General features: G+C 35.8%; 1 protein-coding gene across 2 annotated transcripts in view; it reads right to left on the bottom strand.

Annotated features, from left to right (window-relative positions):
• Positions 1–19,659, bottom strand: part of LOC150096231 (inhibitor of Bruton tyrosine kinase) — a 334,746-nt gene that overhangs the window by 266,846 nt on the left and 48,241 nt on the right. For both annotated transcript variants that reach the window (XM_090408899.1, XM_090408900.1), the window contains exon 6: positions 4,926–5,129. In XM_090408899.1, the coding sequence (XP_090265025.1) occupies positions 4,926–5,129 (204 nt within the window). The remainder of the gene's footprint in view (positions 1–4,925; positions 5,130–19,659) is intronic.

The raw sequence follows: 19,659 nt of genomic DNA, 5'->3' as shown, positions 1-19,659 counted from the left end.
AACTGACACAAGAAAAAAGGAAAAGTTGGTCCTTGTTGGGGATCTAAATATGCAGAGTAGGAAACGATTGTCAGACATACAAAATATTTTGGGAAAATTCAGAGAAAAGAGCAAAGCTAATAATAATGGCAAATACCTGTTGGATTTCTGCTCAGGACATGGACTATGTCCTGTTCCAACATAAAAATATGCACATATTCACATGGAGAGAAGAGGCAAGGGAATAAGAAAAGTCTTATTGACTATGTTATTGTCAATAGTGATGTTTTCTCACTGGTGCAGGACACTAAAGTGTACAGAGGATTTGAAATGGAAGTGATCACCATTTAGTCTTGAGTAGGATAAAATTGAAATTCATATTGTAAAGAAGAACATGCAAGAAAGTTTTAAACCGAATAAAAGTTGAGCAGCTCTCAAATGTGAACTGTAGACTAAAATATGCAAACATCTTTCAAGATAAAAATGAAAGAGTTTCAGAACAGGAACCAAACATTGGAGATTCTATAGTAAATCCTGAAGAAAACATTGCTTGATTCAGCAAGAGAGGCATGTGATGAGGTCATCTGAAAGGATAGAAAAATCAGCACCCCATGGTGGACACAGGAAGGTAAGGAGGCAGTGAAGGAAAAGAAGAAAGCATATCGAATGTTCCTGGTGAATAAGTCAGCTTATGCTCTTAGAGAACAGAGACAATGTAAGAAAGCTAAACATTCTGTAAAACTAACTACTAAACAAAAGGCATGGGAGGACTTTAGTAGGAACATAGAAAATAAATATCAAATAGGGTAGAAAGATATTCCGGAGGTTGTTGAAAAAGCTCAGAAATGGAGGAAAGAGTGCTGTAAAAGGAATTAGAGATGATAAAGGTGACATGAAAACTGGAGAAAAAGATATCCTTGATGTATGGAGTAATTACTTTGAAAAATTGTTAAACAAAACAAGCAGTGATGACAGTGCAGTGGAATGCAAAAATCACTCAGACATGTAATCAGGAATACATATCCATACCTGAAGTAGAAAAGGCCATCAAAAAGCCTGGAATGCGGAAAGGCAGCAGGAGTAGATGATATTCGACTAAATGTTCAAGTATGGAGGTATAAAAGTCTTCTTGACAGAGGAACAAATTCCAGATGATTAGAGTAGATCTCTTATAGTATCCATATATAAAAAAGGAAATAAAACTAAATGTGATAATTACAGAGTAATTTTCTTACTGAGTGTTCCTGGTGACATTTATGCAAGTATATTTGAGAAATAGTTGATAAGGATTGTGGAAGAGAAGTTTGGTGAAGAACAAGCTGGATTCAATCCAAATAGAGGCTGTCAGGATCAGATTTTCACTTTATGACAAATAGTTGAGAAATCATGGGAATATAACAAAGATATGTATTTAAGTTTTAAAGACATATGACAAGGTGCCAAGAGAGCAACTATTCTTGATATAATGTCCCTTAACATCATACAACTGTAGGGTGTTAAGGGGCATTATATCAAGCAATGGTTAGTCTTCATATGCGATGTAAGTTAGCAGTTAGAACTGAAGTACACGAAGATGGTTTAATGTTAAATCTAGTGTCAGACAAGGATGTACATTATCCCATGTGTTATTCATTATCTACATGGATCACATTATTAAGGAAAGTGGTATTAAACCTGAGATCAAAATTAGAGATGTTAATATCTATTTTTGATCTTTGCTTTATGCAGATCTCTTTGCTCAGCTCTTTGCTTTATGCAGATGATGTTATACTTCTAAACAAATCTGCTACAAATCTGCAATATTCCTTGACAAAATTGAATGGAGAAACTATAGAACAAGTAAAACATGTCAGCTACTTAGGCACGATTTTTAATGAAGATGGTAAATTAAATATAGAAATAGACAACAAAATCAACAAAGCTGGTATGGTAGGAAATGAACTGAATAAATTTATATGGAATAAGAGAGAAATTAGTCAAAACACTAAATTAGCTGTATACAACACAGTGTTCAAGCCAATTTTAACTTATGGATCTGAGAGCTGGGTTAGAAATAAAACACTTCACCAAAGACTAGAGGCTGCAGATATGAGAGTTCTGAGAAAGATCAGGGGGCGTGAACAGAAGAGATCAATGTCAATATCATATTAAAAATGAGGATATTAGGAAAGAACCTGACACTGTTAGCATCCAGGAATGTGTTAGCAAAACAAGCGTTCTGTGCCAGGTTGGCAGAAAAAAAACCCAGAGGAAGACCAAGATATAGGTGAACTGATATAGTAAAAAATGCCTTAGAAGACAGGAATAGAAGTTCTGATAAAGTTGGAGTCTTGACCGATAACAGACTGATTTGGAAGAAAATTGTAGATAGGAAGTTAGTAGTGATGTAAGTTTTTCATGTAGTACTATCATATCATGTACACCCCTTGAGGGTACATATCAGGAATTTGATGATGATGATAATTTATGCTTTATCATGTTAGAATGTTGTTAAAATTTGTTGTAGAGGCATACAACAGTGGTGAAAGACTTGTGGGCACAATCCCCACAGAGGGTGTTCATACCCCAATCCAAGCATGGTCTTGAAAGTACTCCCTGCACACACATAACCGCAATATTTGGACTCCCTCCAGGCATAATCTGGTAGAGTAAGTAGTAATAGCAGAATTATTCACCAGCTGACTGAGAAGGCTCCCAGAGTACAGGTTTACCAACAGTAGTACCAACAGGTTTACCAACAGTAGCCCACGCTTACCATAGAATGGTAAGCGTGGGCTACTTAGTTAAATTATACTTGTTATAATTACACTTGTGCCAAGAGACCACCACCTGCATTGCATGTAAGAAGATGGGAAGAGGACAGAAACTGAAAATGCTACTCTAGAGACTAAGCGTGGCAAGGGCCACTTTGTACCTCTAATAAGTAGGCAGGTGGCGTTTAACTAAGGCAATGAAAATAGGACTTTCATTGTCATAGTTAAAAGCATACCTTCCAAATAGGGAAGGCATACTTTTAAGGTGGCAACACTCACCTTGCCAGACTTCTATGTGGGAAAAGGTCCATTCAAAAGGTGGGATTGACTTGGCTGAAAGGGAATATATATTGTGCCCCAGCCCATTAATGGCCCAAACATTGTTAATAAAAGTTCAGATAATATCTCTTAACAAAACTAAAAAAACTAATAAATAGTGTAGCTGCCCCAAAATGTTGGCTTTAAAGCACTACTGAATGTTGCAAAAATGATTTATTAGGTCAGTTATCAACAAAGACAATTCTTCATTTCTATAAAATTATGAACACTACAACCGTGCTAAGAATAATTGATTACTTTAATTTCCTGGTCTCAAACACTGAAAAAACTTCTGCTGCTGTCTGATACAATAAATTTATTCCAACACTGTTTGGATTAGGCAACACTTCTTTCATATTTGATGTGCACATATATAAACAGAAGGTAGGCCTGGATAGAGGTTCAGCCATTTCACCTCAACTTTCCAACCTCTATGTGGAGGTTTTTCAAACAATAAGCATTATCTAATTACCATATACAACTCTCACCCTCAAAAACTTTTCATTGTCTGATCAGGAATGAATGAACCATAAATTTTCAATGAATATCTTAACCAGTTACATCCCAGTGTTAAGCTGATAACACTCAAGGTTAAAGCTTATAAACATCATTATCCCCTCCATCCACCCACACACATTTTTTTTTTTTTTTTTGGATGTTCTGACCTCTATTTTCAACCATTAAATAAAGCCAGAACATCCAAAAAACATTTAAGTCATGGCTTTTCTAAAGAGGAAAACCAAATGGCATCAGACACCTTTGCTTAGAAAAGGAAACCAAATACAAAATGACATGTATATTCTTATCATATCAACCTGCATAGAAGAAGATGCCATATGCTGTCTCTAAGGTCTATATGACATGAAAAAAAAAGAAGAAAAAAAACGTCACTGCATCAAACCTATCTTGATCAGAAAGTTATGAAGTTACTTCACATTACAAAAGATACTAAATCAACAATGAAACACCATTATATAGGCATCATGCTCAAAACAAGTTATGTGACTATCCTATACATAAAACATGCAATTAACAACTCTCACTTCAAACACTACTAAAAAATTTGCTCCCAACCTATTTTTGGTAGGTTGCTTTGGTAGCAACCTACCAAAAATCTCTGACTAACATACCATAGGTGCAATACTATTCTAAATAAAATTCACTATAACAAACTACTCTTGTGGTCCTTACAAGTTTGCTATAGTGAGCATCAATAGTATTATATCATCATAATTGCTAAGATGTATTATGCATTGTCACAAATAGCATATATTTCATATAAAATAATGAAATTAAATGAGTATCATTTTTTAAAAAGTCTCTTCCATTCTTAGATCTCCAAAAACTTCACTAACATGTACATATTTAATGAAATTTATAGTGCAGAATTAAGAGATGATAATTTTATCTGTTGTACACTGACAAGCAGAGATGAAATGGGTTATTAGACTATGCAAGAAATTTACATCAACTGTTCAATTATTTTCATTGCCCTAATGAACATTATTATTGTGCTTTAGATTTTAGTTCCTTATAATCTCAGTTTTACCCAATGACCCTTCTAACCCAGATCTTGAAAAACTGTTCAGTGACTATGGTACAATAGGTCTAATAAAAACTGTTTTATGTAAAACCTACTGTGTGGCAGTAGTTTGCACATAACGGATTTCTCTTAACTGACTGCTGATTTTTTTTTAATTTTTTATTTATTTAAATAAAAAATTAAAAAAAAGTCTTATCCCAATTTAGGCTACACCTGGAGTAGAGAGAAAAACATCTGTGAAGGCTTATACACACAGAATCCCACTTTTCAAAATGAAATTCAAATGAAACCATTAATATTATTAATCCGTTAAATACAGAGAATATTTATACCTGACCACCTCCCATCAACAGAACCAAATGGTCTTGTCCGGCAGCCACTTGTTCACATGGCAGTGAACCCAAGCCTTTCACAAGTGTTGGAACTAAACTGGTCTGCTCTGTACCTTGCCCCAGTCGACCACCATGTCCATGTCCACACGTATACACATGTCCATTATGAGAGAGAAATACTGAATGGTATTTACAAATAGCCACCTAAGAAATAAAACACATAAAAAATATATTATCTATTCATTTTGGTCCAGTTCATTTCTATTATTATAGAAATCAAAAACCCACAAACCAAGCTAATTTTGGGTTGTTAACTCATAATATGTAACATCAAAAAACATACACAGCATTAAAGTAATGCACTCAGGGTATTAGTTATTCTCAAGCAATAAACTACAAAGGAAACCCAGCACAGAATGCATAATCTATATCATTTTGGTGTAGTAAGCCAAATAGGTAGCATCAGGCTCTGGGTTCAAACTTCTGCGACAGATGTTTGAGAAAGTTTAGATGGCAGACATTTTACTCAGTGAGAACACTAGCCTGATTATTGAAGGCATAAAGTGGCTTAAAACAGTTCAATATTTAGTCTTAAAGAGAATTATCCTTAACCTATCAAGAGTACTAATGTATAATAAATTTATCACCTTTTATAGGTGACATTAAAAACAAATTTCAATAATTAAATACCAATTTAGAAAGCTATTGCAAATGAGCTTCAAATTTCTGTCTACCTTAACTCCAAGATCTCTAGTCTCATCATGGTAAAGTGCATAACTTGACACTTAGTAACATTACATTATAGTATGCCCAAAGATACGAGACCCTTCGACACTTCTACGCATGTCAACCGAAGGAGAATCCATTCCGATAATAGGGTAATCAATCCATATTGTGGGATGAGTTGTTTATTATTAGACGTCGGAAAATTAACTTCTCTTTTATGACCATTGTAGTTTTTAAAGTGGCAACTATTTTGCTTGTATAACAGTTGGAAGATTTTACCTATAAAGCATATGATTTTCACGTGTTGTTAACCAATTCGTTCATTGTCTTATTTCTTTCTCCCCTTCAACATGAATTGACTCTTCTTGGCAGTCTGTCAATGAGCCCTCTCACTTCTGTGGTCAGACTATAACAGCCATTATTGTTTGCCCACACTTCCAGCCTACTCAAATACCTTGTAAATGCTATGTATCAGTAGCATCTCCAGTTTTCCAGCCTCTTTTTGCACTGTCATCAAACAACTGAAGATCTCCTGTCAGGCCCTTTTCCAATATCACTGATATATTGATCATCTTACATTAAACAACAATGGTCCAAGGACTGAACCCTGGGGCACACTACTGCTCACCTTAAATCTGGCAGATTCACACACCTACTTCCCCTCCCCAAATACACCACTTTCTGATACCAGTCTGTCAGACACTCCTTGATCATCTTACATTCCAATCCCATATTCTCTAGTTTATGCAACTGCCTTTCATGCAGTATCCTATCAAATGCCTTAGCAGAATCTAAACAGTATCATAGTACGGGGTGTTTCAAAAAGAATGTCCCGATTTGAAAATTGTATATCTCTGCAACCACAAACCACAAATGAATGCGACTTGTAGCATGTGAACAGCCTTGGCCCAGAGTTTGATATATAATTATTATATATCAAATTATATAATAAATATAATTATTTGAAATCGGATCATTCTTTTTGAAACACCCTGTATATCCAATTCAGCTGTAAAAAGTATTATAAAATATGAGCAATATTGCTTAGACATGACCTCCCTCCCTTTAGTAAATCCATGCTGTTCTTTGCAAAGTACAGCTTCTTTGTTCATCCATTTGTGCATACAAGTTCTTACTAACTTCTCTAAAATCTTCACAATCACTCCAGAGATACTGATAGTTATAGAATCATAGAGACACCTTTGCACTACCCTTGTGCATTTTTATGGGATTATGCATTTTTTCCATTCCTATGGGATCTTTCCTAAGCAAAGATTCAAATTAATACAAACATGTCAAAAGGCCTAGCCAATTTGAACATGCCTTTAGCATGTATGCTGATATCTCATCTGTCTTCTGCTGAATTCTTATCCAAGTTATGCAACAACTCTAGAACTTACTTCTCATGCATCTCTACTCTTCATCCAATATAGTGGTAGCACTGTGCACTATGCTACAGACACCAGGTTGATAGATCTTGGAAAAGTGAAAATTAATTATTTGAATTATTGCATTTGCTTCTGATACATGTGTACCATCTACATTCAGTAAAACTGTTCTTCTGTATTCAATGATAAATTTCTTTTGGGTGACCTTCAGCCTGCGCAGCTGATTGCTTTTCATACTCCAACTTAGCTTTCCATACAATAAAATTCTGTTTGGGTTATACAAATGAACTGTCAATTTTGAGATCTTAGGATACTTGTACACAGATGAACATTATCTAAAAAAATCTTGCTATTATGCTAGCACAAAAAATGCCAAATGAACCATTGTACTTTATGGAAATATCTGAATTAACTTACATTAGTATTTAAATCTTCTGAAACAAAGAAATTCTGTTCATTTACTAGCATAATTAAAAATCAACTTGCTATACTATGAAGAATGATTAACCAATTCAAATGCAGCACTAAATCAACTACTGTGGTGAACAACACATGCACTTCAATGGAAATACTCCATTGTATTTTCAGATATGCACAAGCAAAAAGAAAATAGAGGAGGGAAAGAAAAGTGCCTATGGTTTCTTTTCTTCAATATATGGAGAATTACTAGAAATTAGTAAAGGAAAAAAAAAACAAAAACATTCTGTTGCAAGAATTGGACAAATAAAATTGTAAACAGCCAAAATTTATTATATCTATATCCACGTAGGGGATGCTTAAGGGTCAAAGCTGTATAACTGAGAGGAGACCTTCACATAGTCTTTAAAGGAATGCGGAGAACCAACCAGTGCTTCTGACGTAATGTCCAATCCTCACCTTCTCATGGTGCACCCTGTTGGTTATCTACCTGGATACTGAACGAACGAGGATGAGCTGGCAATTTGGGATTTAGCCGACCAAATTGTATTCTTATTGGTTAAACCAAAATAAAAAATTATGGTACAACATGACAAAATTTCATGCCGGCTGGGGCTTCGCCCGGTTAAACAAGGCCCCTGTTGTTTTTGCCAGGGAACCAGGTCGAACGGCGAAAAGTCAGCTACGGGAACAAATCTGAAAACACACCCCAACTCAACATCACCAGAGTTAAAGATTGGTACTATCAACATAAGAAGCCTGAATAGCAAAGAAATGGAACTAGCTGAGGAATAAGATAAGTACCGGATTGACAAAATAGGGGTGACTGAAACAAAAAAAGACAAAAACTGGTGAGATCTTTCTGAGCAATAAATACAAAATGTTATATTCAGGGAATGACAATCAAGGAAAAGAAGGAGTAGACATAGTATTCAACACAAAATACGAGGCTAATCTTCTTGAATGGCAAGCAGTCTGAAGTAGAGTGATGTGGGCAAATATGAGAATGGAGAGCTGGACAATGAGACTTATTTGTGCCTATGGTCGCACAGAAGGGTCTAATAAGGTAGAAGTGGAGGAATTTTTTGATGCTTTAGAAAAAGCTACTGACACAATGAAAAAGGAAAAGTTGGTCCTTGTTGGGGATCTAAATAGCAGAGTAGGAAATGATTGTGAGAGATACAAAAATAATTTGGGAAAATTTGGAGAAAAGAGCAAAGCTAATAATAATGGCAAATACCTGTTGGATTTCTGCTAAGGACATAGATTGGTTATTACTAACACCATGTTCCAACATAAAAATCTGCACAAATTCACATGGAGAGAAGAGGCAAGGAATAAGAAAAGTCTCATTGACTATGTCATTGTTGATAGTGATGTTTACTCCCTGGTGCAGGACACCAGAGTGTACAGATGATTTGAAATTGGAAATGATCACCATTTAGTCTTGAGCAGGATAAAATTGAATTTCATATTAAAAAGAATAACATGTAAGAAAGTTCTACAGCAAATAAAAGTTGAGCAGCTCTTAGATGTGAACTGTAGACTAACATACAAAGATTATTGAAGAAAAAATGAAAGAGTTTGAGAACAGGAACCAAACCTTGGAGATTCAGTGGCAAGTTTTGAAGAAATCCCTGATTGATTCAGCCAGAGATGCATGTGGTGAGGTTGTCTGCAAGGATAGAAAAATCAGAACTCCCTGGTGGACACAGGAAGTTAAAGAATCAGTGAAGGAAAAGAAGAAATCATATCAAAAGTTCCTGTCAAATAAGTCAGCTTGTGCTCTTAGAGAATATAGAGAAAAATGCAAGAATGCTAAACACTGTGTAAAACTAGCTAAACAAAAGTCATGGGAGAACTTTGATATTTATTTTCTATGTTCTTGCCAAGACGGTGGTAACATATTCTGGAGGTTGTTGAAGAAGCTTAGAAATGGAGGGAAAAGTGCAGTAAAAGGAGTTAGAGATGATAAAGGTGACATGAAAACAGGAGAAAAAGATACCCTTGAAGTATGGAGTAATTACTTCGAAAAATTGCTAAATGAAACAAGCAGTGATAGCACAGTGGTAAAAAACACTCAAAAGGCATACAGTCAGGAATACGTACCTATACTTGAAGTAGAAAAAGTCATCAAAGGCTTGAAATGTGGAAAGGCAGTAGGAGTAGATGATATCTGACCAGAAATGCTGAAGTATGGTGGTATAAAAGTCTTACAGTGGTTGCATTGCACATTTCAAAAGGCCTGGACAGAGAGAAAAATTCCCACTGATTGGAGTAACGCTCTAATAGTGCCCATATATAAAAAGCGAAATAAAACCAAATGCGAGAATTACAGAGGTAATTCCCTACTGAGTGCTCTTAGCAAGATCTATGCAAGTATACTTGAGAAACGGTTGATAGGAATTGTGGAAGAAAAGCTTGGTGAAGAACATGCTGGATTCACCAGCATGTTCTTGGTGAAGAACATGCTGGTGACAAGGTGACAAGAGAGAAGCTATTCAATACGCTACAGTTATATGGTGTCAATGGGGCATTATATCAAGCAATACTTAGTCTTTATTTGAGTTGTAAGTCAGCAGTTAGAATTGAAGGAAGTACAGGAAGATGTTTTAATGTTAAATCTGGTGTGAGACAAGGATGTACATTATCCCCTCTGTTATTCATTATCTAAATGGACCACATTATGAAGGAAAGGGGTATCGGATGTGATATCAAAATTGGAGATGTTAATGTCAGCTCTTTGCTTTATGCAGACGATGTTATACTTATCAATAAATCCACTACAAGTCTGTAAGATTCCCTGACGGAATTGAATAACTGTTGTAATAGATATGGTATGAAGGTCAGCAATAAAAAGACAAAGACGATGAAAATAGGCTGAATCATTGAAAATGTCAACTGCATTGTTAATGGAGGACCTGTGGAACAAGTAAAACATTTCACCTACTCAAAATTTTAATAAAGATGGTAAATTCAATATGGAAATAGACAACAGAATCAACAAAGCTAGTACATGCATCTCTGACTGAATCAATCAAGGTTTTCTTCAAGGCTTGCCACTGAATCTCCAAGGTTTGGTTCAAGTTCTCAAACTCTTTCATTTTTTTTCCAATAATGTTTGTGTATTTTAGTCTACAATTCACATCTGAGAGCTGCTCAACTTTTATTCGCTTTAAAACTTTCTTACATGTAATTCTTTTCAATATGAAATTCAATTTCATCCTGCTCAAAACTAAATAGTGATCATTTCCAATTTCAAATCCTCTGTGCACGCTGGTGTCCTGCACCAGGGAGAAAACATCACTATCAACAATAACATAGTCAATGAGACTTTTCTTATTCCTTGCCTCTTCTCTCCATGTGAATTTGTGCACATTTTTATGTTGGAACATGGTGTTATTAATACCCAGTCCATGTCCTGAGCAGAAATACAACAGATATTTGCCATTATTATTAGCTTTGCTCTTTTCTCCAAATTTTCCCAATATATTTTTATATGTCTGACAATCATTTCCTACTCTGCTATTTAGATCCCCAACAAGGACCAACTTTTCCCTTTTCATTGTGTCAGCTGCTTTCTCTAAATCCTCAAAACATTCCTCCATTTCTACCTTAGTAGAACCTTCTGTGGGACCATAGGCACAAAGTAGTCTCATTGTCCTGTTCCCCATTCTGATATTTGCCCACATCACTCTACTAGATACTGCCTGCCATTCAAGAAGATTTGCCTCATATTTAGTGTTGGATACAATGGCTACTCCTTCTTTTCCTTGATTGTCATTGCCTGAATATAACATTTTGTATTTATTGCTCAGAAAGATCTCGCCAGTTTTTGTCTTTTTTTTTTTGTTTCAGTCACCCCTATTATGTCGATCTGGTACTTATCTAATTCCTCAGCTAGCTCCATTTCTTTGCCATTCAGGCTTCTTATGTTGATAGTACCGATATTTAACTCTGGTGATGTTGAGTTGGAGTGATACCAAGGCTGAAGTAATGCAGAACATACAAATAAAAGGTGTCACTTTCAATATCTATCTCTAATTCAGAGCATTTTAATAATTAGGTGTGAACATGTGCAATTTTTGTTTGCTTACACTGGGATAAAGGATGAAATTTATAGTATAGCAAAGTGAAAAAACTTTCAACATCTATCTCTAATTCAGAGTATTTTAATAATAAAGGGTGACTTCTGCCTTACTTCAATACGTATAATGCTATGCATTATACATGTCTATAAGGATATGTGCATTGAATTATGGGATACTTAGACAATTGATGCGAAGTCCTTAGTCTCTATATAGAAGTAGCCCAGACATGAAATTACTTCATGTGCAAACTTTGTTTGCTTTCACTTGGATAAAAGGAGGAAACCAAAAATATAATTTCTTGGCATCTTTAAATAGTCTAACCAAGTGAAAAAACTTTCAACTCTATTTGGTGAGAATGAATATATTGCCAATTTTTAGGATCACATTTGATAGATCAGAGTTAAACTCTTGAATATGAAATCCGACCTAAAGCTATTTGTCTGATTCTAGCTATCAAAATGAACTGAGTTTCTGCATGACAGTTTTAGCAAAGATCTCCAATGATGTTTGTTAAAACTCTCATGCAGAAACTCACTTCAGTACTGTGTTTGATTTTCTATAAATAAGGATACAAGAAAAGTTTTTGAATCCATGCTGTATAGGTAGAAGTGATTTCAATCTTAAAATCCCTCTCATGTGAACTGCTATAAAAATCAAGAAGTTAAGTTCAAATTTGTTGTCCACTGAACTAGAAACTAGAAAACAGAAACTGACAGTCTTGTTGTTGAACACAACAGCACAAAAATATAATTTTTGTTGTTGTTCTCAATGAGATCTTAAGTGTTAATTTGAAACTGATAAATTTAAGTGTTGTTTTGCTAGTAATGTAATAAGGAGAATTGTGTATGTGTAGCCATTTTTATTTTTAGATCTGACTCACATAGAAAAGGTTGCAAAACCTATAGGACAACATTGCTAGTGCCATGTGTGAATAAGAAGAAAGAAAGAATTTATTATATGCTCCTCGAACAGTTAAAGGTTTAAAATCTTTACAGAAGACAGAGTAAGGGAGACCCTTCCAAAGAATAGAAGAAATTGAAGAAATTTGATTTCTTAAAAGACTTCACAAGTCTTGAAAGAAAGGGGAATAATAGCAGCCAGTTTGTAGTTTGGTAGACAATACCTACAAAAGAGACAAAGAAGAAACTGAATATATGAAAGAGTAACAGGAACTGTGAGAGGAAAAAGGTTGTCAATTAATTCACTTGCTCTCTTCTGTATAGCATCAAGCAATCTTAGAGGTTTTTGGAGCACTACTCCAATGTGTAATCAGTATTGAATGGTTGGACTGATTTGTGATATATAACATTAAGAGTTGTACACATGATGAGTAGTGTCTTGAAGAGAAAAATACACCAGGTTTCTTGGAGGCTGAAGTAGCTATGGCTGAGATGTTTGTGCCAGTAAAGGTGGAGGTGTGAATCAGTCAAAGAAGAGAAACCTGATCATGCTTGGAGATCTAAATTTCATCAACAGCGAAATCTTTCTTGTGAGAAATTACACAGGAGTGTGTTCGGTTGCATTGAAGGTAACAAAGTTATCCTCAGACTACTGAACAGATTACAGTTTAAGATGTTAGTTATGGAAGATCTTAAAGCTTCTAATGACCTGGTACTACAAGGTCTATCTGTACACCTTTGCCAAATCGGAAAGAGGAATTAATTCTCTACTGCTTGTGTTGTATTTTTGAATAATTAGATAATATTTAGCTGACTTGTGTTAATTTTAGATATTGAATTCTATCGTAATACCATTCATGTCTCCAGCACAGTAGTCAATAGGTATAATACATACTGGCACTTCAATATGGGAAAAAAAAAAAACTATTCCCCCTGCCCAACTACTACTTCCATCTCTCTTGGTATAGAAACTTATTATTTATACAGATACTCCTGGTAATCAAAAGACTCATTGTGGGAGACCCACACTATCCATTAACACCTATCATGCATCTCCTTAAACTTATTCACTGTTGGGGTGCTAACAACCACCTCTGGCAATTCTTTCCACTCATTCACCACTCTCCAAGAACCTTATCTGCACACCTTTACTAACCACTCTTAAAGAACTTCCAAGTGTGACCCCTTATTTTCCCCTCACTCCCCATGAATTGAAAAATCTCTTTTGCATCAATCTTATAAAATCCCTTTAGTAGCTTATAAGTTTTTATCTTATCCATCCTCCTCTGCCAGTCAGCTAAACTCTGCAACTTACACATCTTCAATCTATCCTCATAGGTAACATTCCACAGACCTGTCACCAGTTTGGTAACTCTTCTCTGAATCATCTCCAATACCTTCCCCAGTCTCTAAGAAATGCAGGTGACTAAATCTGTCACAGTAGTCAACATGTGGCTTAATCACAGCCTTATAAAGAGGGCTAATAACCACAATATCTTTACTTGTCAATGTGTTCTTTAACATCCAAGTAATCTAAATTTCAAATCTCTATCCACCATCACCCCCAGATCTCTAGCCTCATCGATTTTCTGTAATCTATATAACCTGTAGTCTAGTACCATTAATATGATACAAAATATGTAATATTTTCATCTTAAGGTGCATGAACTTATATTTTACATCAAATATTGTCCTTTGCCAACACTGCCAATTTAAATCATCCTGTAAGATATCTATATCACTTTATCAACTATTGCCCTCTCTAGTTTGCGTCATCAGCAAACAACTGAATATCTCCCCCTCGAATCTTCCACTAAATTATTAATGTACAAATTAGAGAGTAGTGGTCCTAGTCAGAGCCTTGGGACACTCCACTGATCACCCTCATTTGCCTTGATTCCACTCCACCATACACCACCCCTCTGATGTCTAGCTATCAGCTATCACCCCCCCCCTCCAATCCATGCTGCCAATCTCATATCCATTCCCATTAGCTCCAACTTATGTAATAATTTTTCATGCAGTATTCTATCAAATGCCTTTGCAAAGCACAGCAGTATCATAGTGTAGCCATTTCCTTTATCCAATTCCAATGTCACCATATTATTATATGTAAATAAATTACTGAGGTAGGATCTCCCTTTTACAAAGCCATGCTGCCCCTATGGAACATCATATTCCTATCAGCCCATTCCTGAATTTTACTTTTAGTAAACTTTTCCAATACTTTAACCACTACTCCAGAGATACTAATTGGTCTATAATTTGCTACTTCTGTCTTGGAGTGTAATGGAACTATCTTACTCTCTTTCCATTCCCTTGGAACCTTGCTAGAGCTGAGACTTAGATTAAACAGCTTTGTCAGAGGCTACCAGTTCACTTGCCCATTCTTGAAGCACACAAGCTGACATAATGTCTAGGCCGACTGATGTATTCACACTGATACCTTTTCAATATACTGAATGCCTCCAGTTCATCTACTTCAATACTCACATCAGTAATGCAACGTGATGACTTTGTAACTGAATATTTCTTTAGTTACTTCAGTTTCTGTCGCTTTCTACCATTAGCAATCAGTAAAGTTATGTTTCCATAATTGTTCTTTCTCTTACTTGGTACACAGTGAAAAAACTCTTTTTGATTTACTTTGGCCCACACAGCTAATTTTCTCTCAAAATCTGATTTAGCCTTCCTTATAGTTACCCTTCTTGCTTGTGCTTTATACTGCTAATGGGCACCTTTAATTCATTATTGAATACTAATAATATCCAGTTATCTTCAATTTCAGTATGATTCTACAATTAAAGCTACTTGTAGACTTCCTAAATTTCCAAGAAATCTTTGTGTCTACAATTCCAAATAGAGAAAATGCCACTTTTTTTTTTAAACAAACTGTTGCTTTATTCACAAAACATGCTACTCTACATGGTTGCCATTCCTTTGAAAACACATCCTCTATGTGCATAATTGCATTTCAAATGTGTTCCTTGGGTACATGTTTTCCTAAATATACCATGGTCTTCAAGTGCTCCTACAAGTAAAAATCTAATGGATTGAGATCTCACACTGCACCAGTTTTCTTGCACCTTGCAACAGGTACCTTCCATTGCAACCTTGGGAATCATCCAGTGCAGGTTGCTATCACTCCATGCAACCTTGGGAATGATCCAGTGCAGGTTGCTATCACTCCAATAACATAGGTTTTGATGATTAACTTCTCCATTAACATAAAAATTGACTATCAGTGAACAAGATCCCAGATGAGAAGTTGCGTCATCATCCAATTTCTTTACTGCCCATTCACAAGATTACATCTGCTTATCTGGGTCATGGTGCAATATTTGCATTATGTATGAATTCCATTGTGCTTTTTTCATTATACAGAATGATATTCGATTGACCGACACTACTTTCTGCAGATAATCCTCATGGGCTTTTTTGTGAAATTTTTGCAAATGCTACCGGCACCATGTCACAGTTGTGCCTTCACTAGTGCCTGTTTGCAGGTGACCACTTCTCAGATGATCAGTAACACTACCAGTCTTTCTGAACTTCTCAATAAGTTTGACAAGAGTGTCATATGTAATGTGCTTGTCATGTCTCCTGTTAAATTACACTGCAACCTTTTGACAGCTTCCTGATCCATCCATCAGAATGATTTTTATATGCTTTTCTTTAGACAAAGGCATGTTAGAAGGGTACCTAACAAATAAATAAATAAAAATCCTTATGCATAAAGACTTTTGAATCATCCTGTATTATCTATTTCTTCATAAATCTGCTATACATGAAAAACTGTACCCAACTAGGATGTATCATTAAAGTGTAGTTGATGCCTTCTGCTTGCCTTCATACTCAAATGCTGATTTTTATACTGGATTTGTTACATTGGTTATTTAATTTTGGTTAAGTTTTGAAAGCTTACAGAAAATTTAAGATCATCATCTACGAAAAGTAAATTGAGTGCAATACCTGATTCTGATATTAGGATTAATATCAGAATAATTACATTCTTTATAAGTGAGGGCCATATACGAGTCATTTCAAAATTTCTGTGCCACATGCATGGCCAGTGGAATAATACAAATACCAACCACCAAATTAAACTTTTATTTAATACTGTGTTGAACCTCCTTTAGCCCGAATTACAGCACACATGCAGTTTGGCATAAATTCCACAAGCTGTTGGATTGCATCTATGTCTACAACATATCAGGCATTCATCAGACATTCCTTTAACTGGCTCAGATTTAACTCAGAAGAGGACTCTGCTCCCGAATCTGTTTTTCTAACATGTCCCATACATTCTCAATGGGGTTCAGATTTGGGCTTTGTGGTGGCCAGGGAAGATGGTGGAAGTTTCTATCGTACTCACCAAACCATTGCTGAACAATTCTTGTGCAATGGACAGTAGCATTGTTATCCATGAAATAACTGTCACCAGATGGATAAAAAAGTGAACACTGCAGGATGGACTTGATCAGCAACAGTGTTCAGACATTCCTTGGATGCCTGACCTTACCTGTTCTGTACCAACATAACATACCTCGCATCATGACACCACCTCCAGAACCTCGAGTTGCATTTACAAAGTAAACTGGGTTCAATGCTTAAGGGGGGTTGTGCCAAATTCTCTGACTACTGTCAGTACAGAATGAAGTGTACCATGATGTCTTGGACCATGACTTTTTTCCAGTCTTCTAGTGTCTAGTCATGTTGTTACCTGGCACTACTGTAGATGAACTTTCCAATACTTTGCAGAAATCAGTGGTTTCCATATAGGCATGCAACTGTCAATACCAATCCCTCTTCAATTCCCTGTGCATAGTTTCGTGAGATAGGGGTTGGGAACAGCCTTCATTAAATGCTTCAGTTAACAGTTGCATATCGGAAGTTCTGTTTGTCCATACAAGCCTTCTCAGATGATGGCAATCTTGACAGACTGTCTCAGGACCACAGTTACACCTCTCAGACAAGCAACTGGATTATTTTTCCACTGATTAAATACCCATGATATCTCACCTTTTGAAAAACCAGTCGGTTCTGCTGTTTTCAAAATTGTGGCTCCAGCTAGATGGACACCCACAATAAGCCCTTTATTAAATTCCAAAAGATCCTTTGTTTTTCCTATTGTGATCAACACTGTTGACAATTACTGTAATACGTAAAACATTGTAGGGACAGCAATATCATTCCGAATTGCATCAAACTAAAGAGAAAATTTTCCTCAACAAAGGTGCAATGAATATACCACCACATGGAGAAAGCGTTACTCATAGAACAGATCCAGGCTATGAGAAAAAACTTGACCATTACTCAAAACCAGGTACAAAATGTAAAATCTGAACTTTCAAGTTACTTGAATGCAGATATTTGGATAATCCTTGAAAAGATTATGGACAACATGCTGAACCATATCCTTCAAACTAAGAAAGAAAATCTCATATCCAAATTTCATAGACTAAAAAATTGACAAAACCAATGGACATATTCAAATTTCTTCACAGTGAACGTTAACAACCAACGAGAAGCAAGAAACAACAGGAGCACCAATCACCTGCAGGTAACAGTAACATAGTTAAACCTATCCAACCATGCCTTAAACAAAGATGAACTCTCACTACTCAGCAAAGGTCTAAATTTTGCCATAGCACCCAGATCGATGAACAAACTGGATTTTATTTGTAATATTGAAAGAGGCTTAAGATTCATCCCAAATAACATAGCAGATAAAATACGTTTAGAAACGCCAACATTTTAAATATAAATCATAAGAAAATAATAACAAGCAACTTAAAAAAACACAAATTATCAGTGGTGAAATCATTAAAATCGAATCTGAACATCGTAATAACTAGAGCAGATAAAGAAAGTGCCATCGTTATTCTAAACCAAACCACTTATTTAGAAAAAAAGAATCTGCTAATCTCGGACAATAGTACATACCAACTTGTTAACTACGACCCAACCAATACAATAAAAAAGAAAACAGCGAAACTACTTAAATCAATTACTACATGGCCTGAAGATACAGTAAAAAAATTACTTCTGCTCTATGCTCGTTCCCCGAGAATTTACGGTCTACCAAAGCTATGCAAACAAAACATACTACTTCGGCCGATAGTCAAAGGTATAGACAGCCCGAATTATCACCTAGCCAAGAAATTAGCGGCAACACCCAAGGAGCTGGTAGGTCATTTCCCCCCCTCCTATATCAGAAACACACAACACTTCATAAACATAATCAAAAACATTACATATAAAAAAAGATGATTTATTAGTCAGTTTTGACCTCTCTGCCCTCTTTACAAATGTCCCAATCCTTCTTTTACAGAACAAATTCCCTCCAGATATCATGGCGCTCTTTGCACATGTATTACATTCTGGTTATTTTGTATGGCAAAACACCTTCTACCTACAAAAAGAAGGCAGAGCCATGGGCTCACCATTATTCCTCCCTACAATTCCTAACTTTTATCCAAAGAACCTCTCCTTTAAAACCCAAAGTCTGGCTTAGATACGTTGATGATGTTTTCGTGATCTGGCATCATGGCTGCCAGACACTAGACACTTTCATTAGCCACCTAAACAAACAACACAAACGTATACAGTTCACAACTGATATTGAAAAACAGAACACACTTATGTTTCTAGATACACTTGTTACACGTCTTCCTTCTGGCAGTCTTTCCTTCACTGTTTACCGGAAACCGACACACACTGGCCAATATATACATATAAACTCCTACCGCCACCCAACACAAAAACTAGGTGTCATTAATACTCTAAAAAACAGGGCTTTGAAGATCTGCTTCAATGAACAAGCGCTGAAAGACAAATTTAAAGTTATCAGCAATACTTTTCTAAAAAATGGTTAAAACACTATTAACAAAACTCTCTACAAGACCTCAAATAAAAAACAACGATAAACTAGACTACAATAAAACTATAACCATTCCTTACATTAAAGGGACATCAGATAAACAGAATACTACAGAAATACAACCTCAAAGCCACCATTAAACCTCCTGCAAAATTAAAAAGCTTACTCAACTCATCCAAAGAACCACTCCCTCCGCTGGCCTACCCTGGTGTACACCGTATTTATTGCACCTGACCCTGGAGTATACTATTTATTGCATCTGTAATCTACCATATATAGGGGAAACAGTACGCACAATTCCTATCAGACAAAAGGAACATAAACGACACA

This window comes from Typopeltis vanoorti, chromosome 19 (genome assembly GCF_054136105.1).
Source record: "Typopeltis vanoorti isolate ZY-2024b chromosome 19, IOZ_Tvanoo_1.0, whole genome shotgun sequence".
Classification (NCBI taxonomy): domain Eukaryota; kingdom Metazoa; phylum Arthropoda; class Arachnida; order Uropygi; family Thelyphonidae; genus Typopeltis; species Typopeltis vanoorti.
The sequence above is the reverse complement of the archived record's forward strand: the minus strand, read 5'-3'. Positions and strand labels throughout refer to the sequence as shown.